The sequence below is a fragment of the Malaclemys terrapin genome, chromosome 22 (genome assembly GCF_027887155.1).
Source record: "Malaclemys terrapin pileata isolate rMalTer1 chromosome 22, rMalTer1.hap1, whole genome shotgun sequence".
Classification (NCBI taxonomy): Eukaryota; Metazoa; Chordata; order Testudines; family Emydidae; genus Malaclemys; species Malaclemys terrapin.
The window spans coordinates 12,218,645-12,235,599 of NC_071526.1; the positions used below are offsets into that span (position 1 = coordinate 12,218,645).

The 16,955-nt window shown below is 48.6% G+C and overlaps 1 protein-coding gene across 1 annotated transcript; it reads right to left on the bottom strand.

The window, feature by feature from the left end:
- Positions 1–388: 388 nt before the first annotated feature.
- On the bottom strand, positions 389–8,330 carry PITHD1 (PITH domain containing 1). Its single transcript, XM_054011946.1, has 6 exons — positions 8,097–8,330; positions 5,386–5,432; positions 5,079–5,156; positions 2,704–2,808; positions 1,922–2,030; positions 389–1,315 (listed from the first exon to the last, which is right to left on the bottom strand). Exons 1-6 carry the CDS (start codon positions 8,292–8,294, stop codon positions 1,214–1,216), a joined length of 639 nt encoding a protein of 212 aa, XP_053867921.1. The 5' UTR covers positions 8,295–8,330; the 3' UTR covers positions 389–1,213.
- Between the last annotated feature and the right edge of the window lie 8,625 nt (positions 8,331–16,955).

Genomic DNA, 16,955 nt, shown 5'->3' on the forward strand with positions numbered 1-16,955 from the left:
AGTTCTTATTTCTGCAAACACTGAAATAAACCTGAGGCGGTTGCTCCACTGGTAGCTAATTACTACCACTGCTTTGCACCTATAAGCCTGCACATTGGTTCTCCCCCCCCACACACACACACACTTTTCATAGTTGTTTGCAGAAACTTTTTATTGGGGCTTAGCCATTAATGGTGAATAAAGAGGTTTTGAGCTGCTAGATTCATAGCTCTTTTGACTGTTACACCATGGTAACCATGCTCTATTTAATGATAGTATTGTTTGGCTGTAAAGCACCCCACATCTGAGAGGTACACTCAATTGCATTAAACCCTTTCTGCAACTAGACAGGTACATGGCTACACATAAGTCAAGATGCAGCAGGAAGGGACACAAGAAATGAAACAAATTACATCTGCCATAGATTTATTAGGAAAGATTAGTTACATTCCTTATAAAGTTGTGCCTAAAGGAACTCCTAGGTCTCCAGCTCTGGCTTCTAACATGGAGTGGAGGCTCCATACCTTCAGCAAAAAGCCACAACTTTAAATGTACACACACAATGCTTTGAACACTTTCTGCTAAGCCCCCTCAACCATACAGTCCTGTATTTTCACTTTTATATATGTTAAGGATCCAGCATCTCTCCCACGGGTTTAGATTTCCCTCAGAATTTACATTTCAGGGGAACAGAATCTCAAGATGCAAGTTTTAGTTTACAATTCCTGTCTCCTCAATACAGCAATAACCCTACATCAAGTCACGGTTAGGCTCAAGCTTCACACACCAGCACCAATTGTTCAACACCCAGGGACAACAGAGTAGCAACCGGAGGATGTTTCCTGGCGTTGTTGGTCTCCAGTATCCAGCATTTCAGACACAAACCAATCTTGAAGCTTGGGGCATACACAGCGAGAGGATATGCTTTTATTTCCAATTGGCAACATAAACGATTAGGCCACGAGGTTGCCACTGTGGAGGAGAGACACTCCACTACGTCAAGGCCTGATTCTTCAGAGTGCTGAAGCACCCAACAGATGATTGCCATTAGCAATCAATTAACTTTATAAAGAGATTTCACGCATTGGCACTCTTCTTCCCAGGGCAAAGACAAGAAGAAATAAAAGCAATTTCCCCACTCTCTCCAGCGCCCCAAGAATCTGTTCTCTTCAGAGTCAGTCCATTAACTCAGTGTATGGATAATGAAGCCTTTGGGAGCATCCCGGTGCTACTGTTAGGAAATGAAGTGGGTCTCCGGCATGATCTGATCAATTTTGTGGTCAGCTGGGTTTGCTGATGCTTCATAGTTGCAGATGGTCACTTCATGTCGATAAGCCTGAATCAAGGCAAACATATTTAGTCCCATTAAAGCTCAGTTTAGTCTACCAAAAAATGGAATCTGACCAGCACTTCCCATTTCACTTCTGTCCAAAGTAGTCTCTCCCACCCTCCCCAAGATCTGCCCAAACTGAATTTGGTGCCAGCCATTGAGGCCCAGGCACCTGCCCTAGCTCAAGGAATGCTTTACATTACAAGTCATCCCGCGATTAATGCTGAACCTATGCTATGTCAATGTTTTAAATCTGTACTTGCAAGACTGCAGCCTCTTCTGCATGTACCTGGTTCTTAACAGAATCATGCCTGTGACAAAAATATGTCCCTTAAATAAATCCAACAGCAATGCCAGCACCTCCCACTTCTTAACAGGCAGCTTCCCAGAATCACAGCAGTTCATGTTGGATTCAGGGAAGGAAACTAACCAAGCCTTATTTGGGTTGATTCAGTTCAGCAAATTAACTCAGTTACTGATCAATCTCCATAGCGCTTTCCAAGTTTCTTATAAATAACCACACCTAGACAGACCCAACTGTACAAGTTGCAATTCAAGACGACTTCTGCATTTGTGATGTGTTTTGCTCATTTTCTCCCTGCTCTCACTCACCTCTGTCCACTCTCCCCTCAGGCCTATATAAAAGATCTTTGTTGTCTCAGCTCCAAAATTCTTGGAAATGTGGATGGAGAGATGGTAAACGTTTGAGAAACGAGCAATTCTGGAAGAAAAGACAAAAAAACAGACTGAGTTCAGAGTTCAGCATGTAACCAGTCACCCAGGAAATAAATCCTAATTTCTGGAGCAGTTTTTGCACTAAAGAGGATGAAGGTGTTACTTGAAAAGGAAAACCTATTGGGGTGTGGAGACTAAGCACTGCCATGTAGGAGACCTGGTGTCTTAGCCATTCACTCCTTGGATCAACAAGAACTGGGAGGGAGGGTGAAGGAAGCACCTGGTGTGCCTGACATGTGACTCCTCTGGTAGACTGGAGAACAGTAAAAGGAGCCTTCTTCAGTCCTCCTTGGTGTAAGAGGTGGAGGAGACAAGGCATTGAGAATTCAGTTTGGGGAGCCTCCAGGATGCAAGACCCAAGAACTTCCCTCCCCAGGAAAAAGGTCTTCAACACCATTTAGGGACAGGTAGAGTTCTCACTCCAACACAAGTGCTGGGAAGAGCCAGAAAAGGCATTTAAAAAACACATTCTATTATTTGATGAGATGTTATGATGTGAGTGAAGGAACTGCTCTCCCCCTCTTAACACTTTCTAACCGTTGAATAGCATATGAGTAGGCTCTGATAAAAGGAACACAAACTCATTGGCTCCAGGAGGAATGAACTCCAGTGCATCCCTAACAGATGCACCACAGAGAAGGGAAGAGCCTGTCTCATACTTTGTGGGATACTCCAGTTCTCCTGTTAGATCTCGATTCAGACTGAACATCTGATCTGGTTCTCTGGCTGTGTCATCAAATGACATGTGAGGAATGTTCTTGAACCTGGGAGTGGACAAAAAAAAACACAACAGTGGTTAAAATGCATCTCAGCTAATTGATTTATTTTTCTCCCCTCTCTTCCCACCACTGGGTTATTAAACTGGCTGTGTCCTGTGGAACACACACAACTGGATCAGCCAAGAAAACAGCACTTGCATCATATCAGGAATTGTCAACACACTACAAGTAGTAAACACGAGCAAGGAACAGAGCTGCAGATTTAAGACATTTGCAACCCACATCACTTCCAGTACATGTCCTGCTCTACTCAGCACTGAGGAAGCCTCAGCTGGAACAGTGTGTGCAATTCTGGGTGCCAGGTGTGGACAATTTGAGAGAATCTACAGGAGCACAACAAAAATGCTAAAAGGTTTAGAAAACCTGACCTATGACGAAAGGTTAAAAAATCTGGACATGTTTTGTCTTGAGAAAAGAAGACTGATGGGGGAACCTGATAATAGTCTACAAATATGTTAAGGGCTGCTATAAAGAAGACAATTGTTCTCCATGTCCACTGGGCAGGACAAGAAGAAATGGGTTTAATCTGCAACCAGGGAGATTTAGGTTAGATATTAGGAAAAACTTCCTAACTCTAAGGGTAGTCAAGTTCTGGAATAGGTTTCCAAAGGAGGTTGTAGAATCCCCATCATTGGAGATTTTTAGGAACAGGTTGGATAAACATCGGTCAGGGCTGGTCCAGGTCTATTAGATCCTGCCCCAGCACAGATGGCTGGGCTTGATGACTTCCCACGGTCCCTTCCAGCCCTACATTTCTATAAATTCTATAGAGAGAGGGGTTAGGATTCTAGTGCATTAGAGACAGAGCAAAGATGAGGGGGAAAAAGCTCCTTTAGTGGAAAGCCAAGTGATGATTAGGGCCCTGAATAAGACACAGTTTCACAGAAACTGTAAAATTAGCCCAATACCATCATTTTTCAAACAACATTCCTGCTTCTGCCTCCGAGCTCTTAGAAAAACCACGGTACCGGGCTGCTCCTGAGGCAGTAGGCTGGCAGCAACAACTGCCTGGCCCAGGGCAGGTCCCAGTTCACCCCGAGCTCAGCTCCAGTCCAGACCACTGCTGCTTCCTGTCCTGCCAGCAGTTGGGAGGCCATGTGGCACGGACAACCTGCGGCAATTAGGAGCCCCGGCCTGCCTCATGGTGGCCCACAGCAGGCCTGCAGGGGACACCGCAGCATCAGCTGGCAAAGAGCTGAGACTGGAATCTTCTGTTTGGAGCACAAACAGGTCTGTGAGGGGGCTCTGCCCCAGCAGGGGGATAAATTAGACACCCCGCTACACCCACCCACCCCGCTAGTGCTTCAAGTGGTGGATCCTGGTCTCAGCTCCTTGCCAGCTAGCACTGCACCGTCTCCCCCGGGGCCTGCCAGAGCTCCTAATCCCTGCCACACCACTCCCCCAGCCAGGGCAGGAAGCAGCAGCAGTGGCCCAGGTCTCAGCGGAGCACAGCATGATGTATAGAGCCCTGCAGATCTGCAGATATCTGCTTTATAGCCACAGACCATGTTTGTGGATTGGATGCGGATACAAATTTTGCATCCATGCAGGGCTCTAGCGATCTAGGCCCCAATCCTGGACCCAGACCAGGCTAGAACAGAGGGACGGTGCCTAGTGAGGATACATCCCCCTTCCCCATGTCCCACACCCCTACCTCCTGAAATAGGACCAGCCTGCCATTGGAAAAATGGTAGTAGTTTGTGGGGGAACTCAGCAGCCATGCACATCCTGTGAAATTCAAACCCCTACCCGAGACACTGCCACGAATTAACACCCACCACCCCCCTAGCAATTTTCACAGGGCCTTAATCATGCTTATCACCAGATAATTACATTAGTGTTAATCTAGTATAGGAACTTCTACGCAGCAATATGAAAGGGCAGCCTCGCCTGAAGTCAGGTATTCCTGGCTTCTGATTTGGGCTCTGACATCTGTAAAATGGGGATAGGAATACTGAGGTCATTGGGCAAGGAGAACTTTGCAGTGGGAAAGGAAAAGCTAAAGTATTTAGGTTTTTTTTTTTTTTTTAAAAAAAGCAATGAGGTAAAAAAAAAAAATACAAGCCCTTAGTATGAGTCACTCTAGTGTTCAGTCTCAGCTACACACGGCAACTGGAAGACCATCACTGAGGAGATGGTAAAAACACTGCTTAGAGATTTCAAAACGCTGCTCTAAAACAGCTGTGCAAATAGATACTCTATACAATATCTGCCCAACATGAGCTTTCCTGGTGGCCAGGCCCAGTTCCACTTACAGTCTCATCTCTGACGGGTGTGTATCATCATCCTCTCCCATCACAATTATCCCTTTTAGCTTCACGTTGCCTGTAAACCTGCCATGAAACACAGAATCAGTGACTTCACTTCCAGTTAGTCTTGATTACACATCACACAATTCAGTAAATCTCAGTCAAGAAGAGCTGCCATCACCCAAACTGGTTTTCTAGTTTATTTCCCAAGAGCATACGAGGAAGACTATTGTGAGCAAAGAACCCAGCCACAAATAAAACTAAGTGCATCAGGTGCTAACAGGGCATGAAATGGTGCCAAGCAGGTACTTACGGGATATTAAACAGAAGTTCTACTTCATCATCATCACTTTCGACAAACTAAAAGATACAAAACTGGATTAAAAAAAATCCTTTAGAAGCAGATAATGAAGATATTCTGTAATGCCGTATATTACGCTTCCCATGCACTGCCTTCTGCATCAGTTCATATCTGCATTCCATTGGAAGCTTTGTGCTAATACACTTACTGTAGACCCATGTTAATATGCACTACTTTATTTTGGGAATTATGAATGAACAATATGGACAATGCATTATCCAATGAACTTCGTTTACACTGAAAATTATAGTTCAGTTGTATTTTATACAGATACTCTGCCTCCTAGTAAGTGTTCTAATGTATTCAGTAGAAAGAGATTTAATTCAATAACCCACTGAAGCATCCACTAGAAAGTATCTGAGGGGTGAGACACAGAGCCTTTTTTTGTTATGGCTAATGTCATGCTACGTGAGGAGCACTTTGCTGGTATAGGGATGCCAGTATGCTATACCAGCGAAGTGCTCCAAGTTTCACTTTGTATCAGTACAGTAAAGCCACCGCTACAAGCAAAACAAGCTATCCCAGTCTAAGCACACCTTTGCCCGTATAACCGTCTATTCGTACCAAGGGCTTCTGCCAGCACAGCTCTATTGGTCAGGGATCACACCTCAGCACACTCCTGACTGACAGGCCTGTGCCAGCAGAAGTCTATAGCATAGACATGACCTTTGGCCATGTCTACACTAGACACACATGGACAGTATTGCTAGACCTCAGTCTATAGCCAAGTGCTCTTGGTGTGGATGCAGCTTATAAAGGCAGAACTGCCCTTTTACTGGTAGACCTTATTCCAGCCTTCCCAAGTGCAATACACTATACCAGTTTAAAAAAAAAAAAATCATCATCATCACCACCACCCTTTCGTATCCACAGTGGGGCTGTGCTAGTATAATTATTTTGGTAAAGTCATCCCCCCCGCCCAACAAATTCAGTTATGCTGGTATACAAATAGAATGAATGACAACCGGTCAAACAGAGATCTCCACAAACTACTGGTCAGACTATACCATGCGACTGTACTGAACATGGTGCTGTATGGAGCAGAGACAGGGCCCTTGGCTATGGCTAACAAAGACAGATAGGAGGCTGCCCACCACAGATGGCTGAGGAAGACATTACACATGTCACAGAGTGTCAAAATGCAGCAAAGAGTCCTGTGGCACCTTATAGACTAACAGACATATTGGAGCATGAGCTTTCGTGGGTGAATACCCAAATGCGAAAGGAAGGGAGCGGACAGAGCAGGGCATGTTAGAAACCTCCAACAAAGAAAGAAGGCTCAGGTGGTTGGGACTGGAACATTGAATGCCAAACAAGCATCGAATCAGGTACCCGAGGGAGGAAAGAGAAAACAAAGAAAGCCAAGGAAGAACTGGTATGGCGAATGCACTGGCATCATCTGGGAAGCAGCAACCAAAATCAATAGAGGAACTGAACTCCGGAAAGGTCAGTGTCCCAGGAGGAACTAAGCTCTCAGGGAGGTCCACAAACACGAAGCGTGGACCTTCACTGCTGGTGCCTCAGGGCCAGGACACTGGAGACAGCCTGGAATCTCTCAGCCCGCCCTGCCCACTTTCCCTCATGGTGTAACCCTCACTGCCGCTGAGCGCTAGGTGCCCAGACCCCCACCAGAGAGAGCACCAGGAGCAGCTGCAGAGCCCAGCCAGCACAGGAGCTGGAGGCAGGCAGGGATCGCACAATGGGTGGCTGCGACAAAGCGGGGAGGCCGCACGCTAAACTCCACACCCAGGGGATTCTCTCCCAGCCCTTTGTTTAGGTCCGGGTGGCAGGGGCCCAGAGCTGGGCTCCCTGGCAAGCAGCCACACCAACTGCCATCCAGGACACGGTGGACCTTAGGGACTCCCTAGACTAAAGTGACACCCAGCTGCACTGGTACCTCTTGTACGTGTGTGTGTCCCCCCCAGGGTTGCCAGGTGTCTGTTTTTTGACTGGAACGCCTGGTCAAAAAGGGATCCTGGTGGCTCTGCTCAGCACCACTAACCGGGCCGTTAAAAGGTCAGTCAGCAGCGCTGCAGGGCAGGCAGGCTCCCTACCAGGCTCCTGGAAGCAGCCGGTATGTCCCTGCAGCCCCTAAGTGTGCAGGGGTGGCCACAGGGGCTCCACGTGCTGCCCCCACCCTGATCACCAGCTCTGCAGAATACTAGGAGCCAGAGGACCATGTCAGCAGCTTCCCAGGAGCCACCTTAGGTAAGCGCCACCTGGAGCCTGCGCCCCTCACCCCACCCCCCTACCTCAGTCCTGAGCCCCTTCCCTCACCTGAATTCCCTCCCAGAGCCCATACGCTTCACCCTCTCCCCAACCCTCTACCCCACTCCTGAGCCCCCTCCTGCACCCAAACTCCCTTCCAGAGCCCCTCCTGCACCCCAACCCCCTACCCCTGTCCTGAGCCCCCTCCCTCACCTGAATTCCCTCCCAGAGCCCACACCCCTCAGCCCCTCCTGCACTCCAACCCCCTCATCCCTGGCCCCACACCACAGCCCGCACCCCCAGCCGGAGCCCTGACACCCACAACTGCCCCGCTCCCCTCCCCGGTCCCGTGAAAATGCGCTAGCGAGCAAGGGGGTGGTGGGGAGTGGGCGGGGCCTCGTAGAAGGGGCGGGGCAAGGGTGTTAGACCCGCCCCCAACCCCCCCCGGCGGGTACCTGGCTGCGGTCCCCCCGCTCCTCCCAGGCGCGGAAGACCCGCGCCCCGCTGCCCTCCCGCCGCTCGTTGAGGCACTGGAGCCGCTCGCGGTCGATGCGCAGGTAGAGGCCCCAGGCCAGGCCGCGGCGCTCGGGGGGCTCCTCGCGCTCGGCCCCGCAGCAGCAGCCGCCCGCGCCGTGCCCGTGTCCGTGCGCCATGGCCCAGCTGCTGGCGCGCGGGGGCACGTAATAGCGCCGCCGCCTCCTCACGTGACGGGGAGGGAGCTGCTCCTCCGTCACGTGATGCGCCGTGGGGGGAACCCCCCCGCCGTTGGTCCAGCCAGGTCACGTGGGATGGGGACGGGCTGGTGCCAGGGGTCGGCAGGGCGGGGTGACCAGGTGTCCCGATTTTATAGGGACAGTCCCGATTTTGGGGTCTTTTTTTTAATATAGGCTCCTATTACCCCCCATCCTGATTTTTCACACTTGCTATCTGGTCACCCTAGGGGCAGCAGGGGGCATTGGGGAAGGGAGCTGGGTGGGGGGCAGCAGGGGTCAGGGGTCAGCGGGGAGGGGAGCTGGATGGGGGGCAGCAGGTGTCAGGGGTCAGCGGGGAGGGGGTGGAGGGCAGCAGGTGCTATGGGGTCAGTGGGGAGGGGGTCAGCGGGAGGGGGGTGGAGGGCAGCAGGTGCTCAGGGGTCAGTGGGAGGGGGTGGAGGGCAGCAGGTGCTATGGGGTCAGCGGGGAGGGGGTGGAGGGCAGCAGGTGCTATGGGGTCAGTGGGGAGGGGGTCAGTGGGAGGGGGGTGGAGGGCAGCAGGTGCTCAGGGGTCAGTGGGAGGGGGTGGAGGGCAGCAGGTGCTCAGGGGTCAGTGGGAGGAGGTGGAGGGCAGCAGGTGCTATGGGGTCAGCGGGGAGGGGGTGGAGGGCAGCAGGTGCTCAGGTGTCAGCGGGAGGGGGGTGGAGGGCAGCAGGTGCTATGGGGTCAGCAGGGAGGGGAGCTGGTGTCAGGGGAGCAGGGGTGGGTAGCAGGTGCTCAGGGGTTGGACTCGGCAAGGAGGGGGGTAGTAGCTGCCCATAAGTCAGTGGGTCTGGAGAGGGGACAGCAAATGCCCAGGGGTCAGCGGGAAGGGGGCAGGGGCAGGCGCAGGCAGGTACTAAAAGTTCAGTGAAGGGGCAAGGGCAAGAAGGTGGCTTCCTGCAGTGGGGTGGGAGGGACAGGCAAGTGTCAGGTACGCTCAGTGTTTAAACCCTGATACAGGTTTATCCCATGCACTGTTACTGCAGCTATTCATGTTGTCATGGGGCCTGCACTTTACCGCTCTTACTAAGCTCTTTCCGTCCCTGCTAGAAGGTGGCAGTGAGTTCTACAGCCCGTGGGGAAGGAATTGAATTGATGACAGGAACTAGAGCGGCCTTCTTACTATTTTCTACTGGCTCAGATTCCATGGCTGTAAACTGGCTAACAGCATTTCTGTCAGGCTAGATCAGTTGCGGGACTAATACTCATCCCCACTGGTACAAGCCCCCTCTCTGAGAAGCTTAATTCAGTAGTTAGTGGAGCCTGGCCTGAGAAAGGCTTGACAGCGTGATACTCTGGTAGCTTTAGCTCTGAATAGCAAAACACTCCTCTAGATTTAAGGACAGACTGATTAGCTGTGCAACCTGTAACATTTACAGTTACACTTGCTAGGGGAAGAGGCAAAGGATTACTGCTCCAGCTATTACAGCTGATACCTGCTCAGGGGCTAAGGGCAAAAAGCAGTTTTCTGTACAATTTTGCAACTAGGCGAATGGATCACATTCTGCACCCAAGTAATACATTAGCAACTCCATGGGGTTAGAAATAACCGGGGGCAGAATCCAACTCATTGCGGAGGTTTATACTTTCTGTAGTTACCAACTTAGGCAGGAGTCCAGACGGGATAATGGATGAGCCTGTTGTTAGTCTGTTGTGTGGCAATTTCTGACGTTGCCAACTTCGCAAACCAATTTCTAACGTGGCAAACATAGCTCCATAGGTTTTAAATGGCAGAGTTCAACACTAGCTGGAACTGTTGTTCGGTAGGACAGCAGTGCTTCTTCTTGCCAATTGATTCCTAGTCACCATTGACAGGGACAGTCTTTTAATACATTTTTTATTTTGTTTGATTGACTTCAGAACCTTTTTGTGCCACTCAGAGAGCACGCTCCATCTGGGAGAACAGTGATTGTGTCACACCTTTGTTTCCAGCTCTGGCTACACATTAAGCGTCACTGATACTGACAGGAATGTGCAGCGCTCTGGAAATGGTGTTTTTGTCCACTGGTTGCTGCAAAGCAAGAAGAGGAATCATATGCAGGGGACTAAATTGGTCCCTGGTGGAAATACATGGACTTCAATAAAGTTACATTAAAGAGGGATTTGGCCCAAGTTATTCAGACCAGAGCCGTAAACTGTTGGATTTTTAAAAGGACACACTTCAGACCAATGCAGTTGATTGTATCTACCATAAAATGGTTTTGGTATTGGAACGGTTGCTCAAAGTGAGTGGCAGGCCTGGAGTGATAGAATCTTCTTCCCGTCCCCTTTTCTCCTTTCAGAAGACTATAGTAGCAGAAGCACTAGGCCAGCACCTCTTCCCTCCACCCCCGATATCTACCCACTGCCTATACGCACTGAGTTGAACAAAGCACACTGACATTGAATTGACACATCTGGAAACTGTTTCTTAATAAGTTAGCTGGATACACTGCTGCAAACCATTAGAAGTTTAAGCAAGTGGCAAGATACAGTAGGTGCTGTAATCTAGCCCAGGGGTAGGCAAGCTATGGCACGGGTGCCGAAGACGGCACGTGAGCTGATTTTCAGTGGCACTCACACTGCCCGGGTCCTGGCCACCAGTCTGGGGGGCTCTGCATTTTAATTTAATTTTAAATGAAGCTTCTTAAACATTTTAAAAACCTTATTTACTTCACATACAACAATAGTTTAGTTATATATTATAGACTTATAGAAAGAGACCTAAAAACGTTAAAATGTATTACTGGCACACGAAACCTTAAATTACTGTGAATAAATTAAGACTCGGCACATCACTTCTGAAAGGTTGCCGACCCATGATCTAGCCAAACCATCATAGAGTATCAATTTAAGTTTAAAATGGGCTTCTGGTATCAGGGTCTACTACTGTAGCCCCTACAGTCATCCTCCTCTGACCATGACTCAGAACTGTGCTGTGTTTAGGATGCTAAAAGTCTAATGGGTTTGAGTCCTGCTGGACTCATAGGAATTTATTAGAATGAGAGACAACGAGGAGTCCTTGTGGCACCTTAGAGACTAACAAATTTATATGGGCATAAGTTTTCGTGGGCTAGAACTCACTTCATCAGATGCATGGAGTGGAAAATACAGTAGACAGGTATAAATGCACAGTACATGAAAAGACGGGGGTTGCCTTACCAAGCGGGGGGTCAAGAAGGAGAAGATAGTCTTACAGTTAAGGCATTGGGGTGAGGGAAATACAGGTTACATTCCTAGCTTGTCAGCAGGATATCACTTTCTTCCCATGCTGTAAATGAGGAGTATACGTCCTTACATTATTGACAGGAGTGCTGCAAGGATAAATGCAATCAGTGTTTGTAAGGCACTCAGACAACTGTGATTTGTGGGACAGGTGTGTGTGTGTGTGTGTTATAAGTACCTCAAAAGAGCTCAAACTCTCTCATCCTCTCACTGTAAGATTGTCCCTTGCCTCAGGAGAGACTGGAAGGCAATAAAGCTGTAGTTGGGGAGGCAAGGGGGGAGTGCACATAGAAGCAGCACTGATAAGAGCTCAACCTAGATTCTGTGGAAGTGTCACAGTAGATGCAATGAAGCCACAGGGGAAGTGTTAGGCTATAATGAAAACTTAATGTGGGTTGATAAGAACAAGTTATGAGGGTAGGCAGTCAGCAGGGATCGATTGACAGCTCTCCTCTGGGAGAGCTTGAAATGAGATTGTTCCTGGAGTGCTGTAGCCAGACAGGTCCTTCCACTCTCAAACTTCAGTTAACTAGATCAGTGGCTCGCAACCTTTCCAGACTACTTTCAGGAGTCTGATTTGTTTTGCATATCCTCAAAAACTACTTGCTTACAAAAGCAGCCATAACAATACAAGTGTCACAGCACACCCTTACTGAAAAAGTGCTTTCTCATTTTTACCATATTATTATACATTCAATCAGTTGGGATATAAATATTGTACTTACATTTCAGTGTATAGTATATAGAGCAGTATAAACAACTCGTATGAAATTGTAGTTTGTCCTGACTTCGCTAGTGCTTTTATGTAACCTGTTGTAAAACTCGGCAGGTATCTAGATGAGTTGATGTACCCCCTGGAAGAGCTCTGTGTACCCAGGGCCGGATTAACCATTAGGCTAATCAAGCTATAGCCTTAGGCCCTCCTATTTTTTAGGGCTTACTGGTCAGGCAGGGGTTGCGGCCAGTGCCCGGTGAGTGGGGGGAGCGAACTTGCTCATGCAGCCCTGCTGGAGTGCACCTGCCAGCAGGGAAGGCAAACCAGCCCCCTGTGGCTTGGAAGGAGCTCAGCCGGCAGCCTGCTGCATCTCCCCGCGCTGCAGGAACACGCTGCCAGGGATCCGGTTAACACTGGTGACCGGACACTAAAAATCTGGTTACCATGGGAACCCGTGCCAGCCGTGGGTGTAGTTTGAGCAGGCATCCCCCCAATGTCTTTGGAGCTCTGCTTAGCTGCCTGTCAGGGAGGGAAGACGCTCCCTCTGTCCCTCTCCTCGACTGAGGCTGGCAGGCAGCTCCAGGACACTGCCTCTGGGGTCCTAGTGCGCATCACCGTCTTTTTTATGTGTACTGGGTCTTGTTTCTGGACAACTGGTGAGTGCCTGGGGGGGAGGGGGAGGAGAGGCAGTACCAGAGCAGTAGAGTAGGAAGCCTGCACAGAACCTGCACACACTCTATCCAGCTCCAGCCAGAACTATTGCCCCTCCCATGGGTAAGGAACAAATTCCCACACATTTGTAGGAAAAACAAAACAAACCATCCCATTCCGGATACCAGCCCTTTAACTTTTACAGAACCTTCCATCGAGGAGCTTCAGATTTATGATGCACCGTGTTCAATACTGTAGTGAACTGTACTAAAAATCAAAGACGTCCCATTTTTTTCTTTGTATTTTTCTGTACTGGGATGCACAGGCCACCACTTATGCTCAGCCTAGTTCCACAGGCCAAGGCATCTTTGTACTTTTAAGGGGTTGCAAAAGCACTGGAGGAAGCTCAACACACAATGTTGTAGGTTTCTCCCTCCCCTCTCCCTCAAGGCTATTAAATCCACTTCTTAGCAGGCTATGATAGAAAGACTGGCTGAATAGGCTAAAGGCTGGTTCTCTAGCAGGTCAATGCGTCATAAAAGTACCTCACATTTGATTTCTTTTGAGTTTCATTCCAAAAACTTAGCTAAATAAACCTGAAGTTAGTCCTCATTTTTCTGCCCCAACTCAAACTAACTTCTTTCCCAAGTGGAAAATGTTGGGTAAGCCTGGAATGTGATTCGAGAAGGGAATGAGAACACAGGCCAATTCCTGCTGATGGTTACACCTGTGTAGCCTTATTGACTTCAAGGAGAACAGATTTTTGCACAAAAATAGATTTTGGTCCCTTCTGCTTTTTCATACTTGGTATAAGCAGAATCTCACCCACTTTCCTTTCCTAAACTCTGCGCACTTTAAGGACAAAAATAAGCAAGGTCTGCTTGATTTACACATACAGGAAGCTCTCCTTTCATTCTACACCAGCCTTAAACAAACACCAGACCTGCTGTAACAAGGGTGTCACTACAGCAGCCTTGGTTGGTCTGTTCTTTTGAAGGATCCTTAATGGTTCTTTTAAGCTGCTGATTTTCAGTGAAGTCTTTTTGTTTACGGGGCAGAGAACACAACAGGAAATAGCTCTGTTTTGTCAACTCCTAGTCATTCAAAAGCTGAAAGGCTTTAGATTAAGTTTGTTTAATGTTTGTACAGTGATTTTGAAGAGCTAACATAGCACAGAAGTGCTAAATATTATGACTGGGCAACCATCTAAAGATGTGTGTCACTTCTAGCTGTTACCTTTTTCTTACAGAAAGCGTAAAACAAACATATGCAAACTGTAGGGGGCTGGTGCACACAGAATTTATGCTTAAAAAAAATCATATCAGAGCTGCTGATCACACATTCTAGAATGGATAATACTTAGTCCTGCCATAAGTGCAGGAGACCGGACTAGATGGCCTCTCGAGGTCCCTTCCAGTCCTATGGTTCTATTCCATTATTCTAATTGTGGAAGAGCTTGGTGACAGACTGGCCTGATGTGGTGAATCACGGGAGATTAACTACACAAACTGGGTATCATCCCACCAGGGCCGGCTTTAAGCTGATTCGGCCGATTCCCCGGAATGGGGCCCCGTGCCTAAGAGGGCCCCGCAACGTCCGCGGCTGCCGGCGGAGCGGGGAAAAAAAAAAAAAAAGCTGCGTCCTGCTTCTCCCCCCAGCGCTTGTGCCGCCATACAGCTGATTAGCGCAAGCCTGGGAGGGAGGGGTGAGGAGGAGGAATGGGGCATGCTTGGGGAAGAGGCGGGGCCAGGCGGGGATTTAGGGAGGGATCCAATGGGGCAGTGAGGGGGTGGGGCTGGGGGCGGGACCAGGGAGGGATCCAGTGGGGCAGGGAGGGGCGGGGGGTGGCGCGAGACAATTCACGTCCCATCATGGGGCCCCGCCCCTGCTAAAGCCAGCCCTGCAGCCCACAAATAATAGTTGGGTTCAATGTGAAAACAGTAATACATTCTCCTCAGCCAGTGCAACACTGGGAGGCAGCTTTCAGAGCAAGACAGCCTAAAATACGCCACCCAATGTAATTTCCCCACTCTTACTTCCTCTACTTCAGTGGATTTTACACCTGAGTGGTTTTCTTTTACATAATAAAAGCTGGCTGCCTCCCAGTCTGCAGTCAGAGTGAGATGCGGTGTGGGTGTAGAGGCCATAGCTTGGGGAAAACACCAGCAGGGCTTGGCTTTGCACTGTGCCAGGGGAGAGCTGAGGGTAGAAGCACAAGGTTGAAAGAGGTGAGCAGGATGGGGAATGCTGCAGTGTTCATCCTCGTACAGACGAGCACTCCACTACCTAGGAGGAAGGAGGCCTAAGAGAAGGACAGCGTAGCATCCCTTGTGCTACTCAGAAGTATCTGTTTGAAGAATTGAGGGTTGTGAGAGTAGAATAAACTTGTTAATTTTACATAAATATGTATATAGCTAAATGTTTGATGACATCATAATGTTTTTTGCAATATGTAATTCATACTTAGGCCCCTCATAACCTTAATCTGACCCTGTGCATACCCTTAGGGGTCTGTGCACCCCTGGTTGAGAACCGCTGAACTAGATATCCAATGGAACAGCCACTTTCAGCTATAAAGACATTCAGCTACTTCATATATTCAGTGTCCTCCACCCCTGCTTTAAAGAGACACCAAAGTACTGCAGTGTATTAGATTGTTCAATCTGTAACAGCCCTACAGAATGGTTACTGTGAACTGCAGCGTAAAGGCCTGTGACAGATATAACAATATCCTGGATAAATCTTATTGAATTAAACGTAATATACTTTGGGTCCATTGTATAAAAAATGCATTTGTTTGTGTGATTGTCATTGTACCTAACTTCTTTAGGAGAAGGAGGAATATGAATGTAAGTCCTCTGGTTATCAGAGGTTTGAAGCTTTGCCCTGGGGAGGGAATCCATTGTCTGGCTGATTACCCATCCACAGTCTCTTCAAAGGTTCACACTGGATTTTCTGAGACCAGCAGAGATTTTGGGATAAATAACCTGAGTTTAAAGCCAGGTCTATACTAAAAAGCTAGGTTGACCCAGCTACACGGCTCAGGGGGTATGAAAAATCCACACTCCTGATCGCTGTATAGACAACACAAGGTCGGTGGAAGAATTAATCCAGCTGCCACCTCCTGGGGAGATGGATTAATTACAGTGACAGGAGATTCCCTCCCATCACTGTAGTGGCTATGCTAAGGCGCTACAGTAGTTTGTGTTGCTTTAGCTTTAAGTGTAGTCAAGCCCTAACACTCAGTGCCTTCTTTCCAATCCAGCAAAGGGACAGGATCTCTGGTCCCTGGAAGGCCCCTATTCTTATGGAAGGATTTTTGCCTACTGAAGCCCCATAAAATTGGGTTCCCCTTCTGAACAATGCATATGGTGAACTTAAAATCGCAGGAAATGCCATGTAGGGGTTTGGAGGACTGCTCCAGCTGGAATTGTGTGTGTGTGTGGGGGGGGGGGGGGGTAATCTCTTGTACACTAATTAGCATGTGTGTAGGTTCTTTTATTGGTTTTAATGTTTTCTCTGTAGTGCTTTTACCTTAATAAAACAGGCTTGCTTAGAAAGAGCCGTGTGGTAATATAACCAAGGCAATTACGCTGTGTACTGGTCTCTGAGGAGAGGCGTGAAGCAGGCTGCTTTAGGCGGACTATTTTTTGCTGGGCATAACACTGAAGGTAAGGAACTATTCGGCCTGGAAATTGTCTCCTTTCTGATCAGGGTGACACAGATCTCCATCCAAGAGAGGCAATGGCTAGGGAGCCTACAGTGGGTGCCCCTTGCTGGACCACTGAAGGAAAATAGATGCTGTTGTCCTGAACTGTGACCGTGCCCAGTCCTGCAAACCCTACTCAGCTGCTCACTCCCTCAGAAATAGTCATGTAACTAATAAGTTGCAGGAGCAGGCCCGCCCCAGGGGAAGTCCATTTCTTTTCTTAGCAGCCACAGGCAGACTCATGATTCTGTCCCTTCCTCTCTTACAAGCCATTCCCACATACACCTGGAGAGGCCATTTT

Excerpts from the sequence above, each read along its gene's own strand:
- PITHD1 (XM_054011946.1), bottom strand. The coding sequence starts at position 8,294 with ATGGCGCACGGACACGGGCACGGCGCGGGCGGCTGCTGCTGCGGGGCC. Across the intron at positions 5,433-8,096 it reads AGCGGGGGGACCGCAGCCAG|TTTGTCGAAAGTGATGATGA; the intron begins GTACCCGCCGGG and ends TGTATCTTTTAG. Across the intron at positions 1,316-1,921 it reads TGAGGGGAGAGTGGACAGAG|GCTTATCGACATGAAGTGAC; the intron begins GTGAGTGAGAGC and ends GCCTTGATTCAG.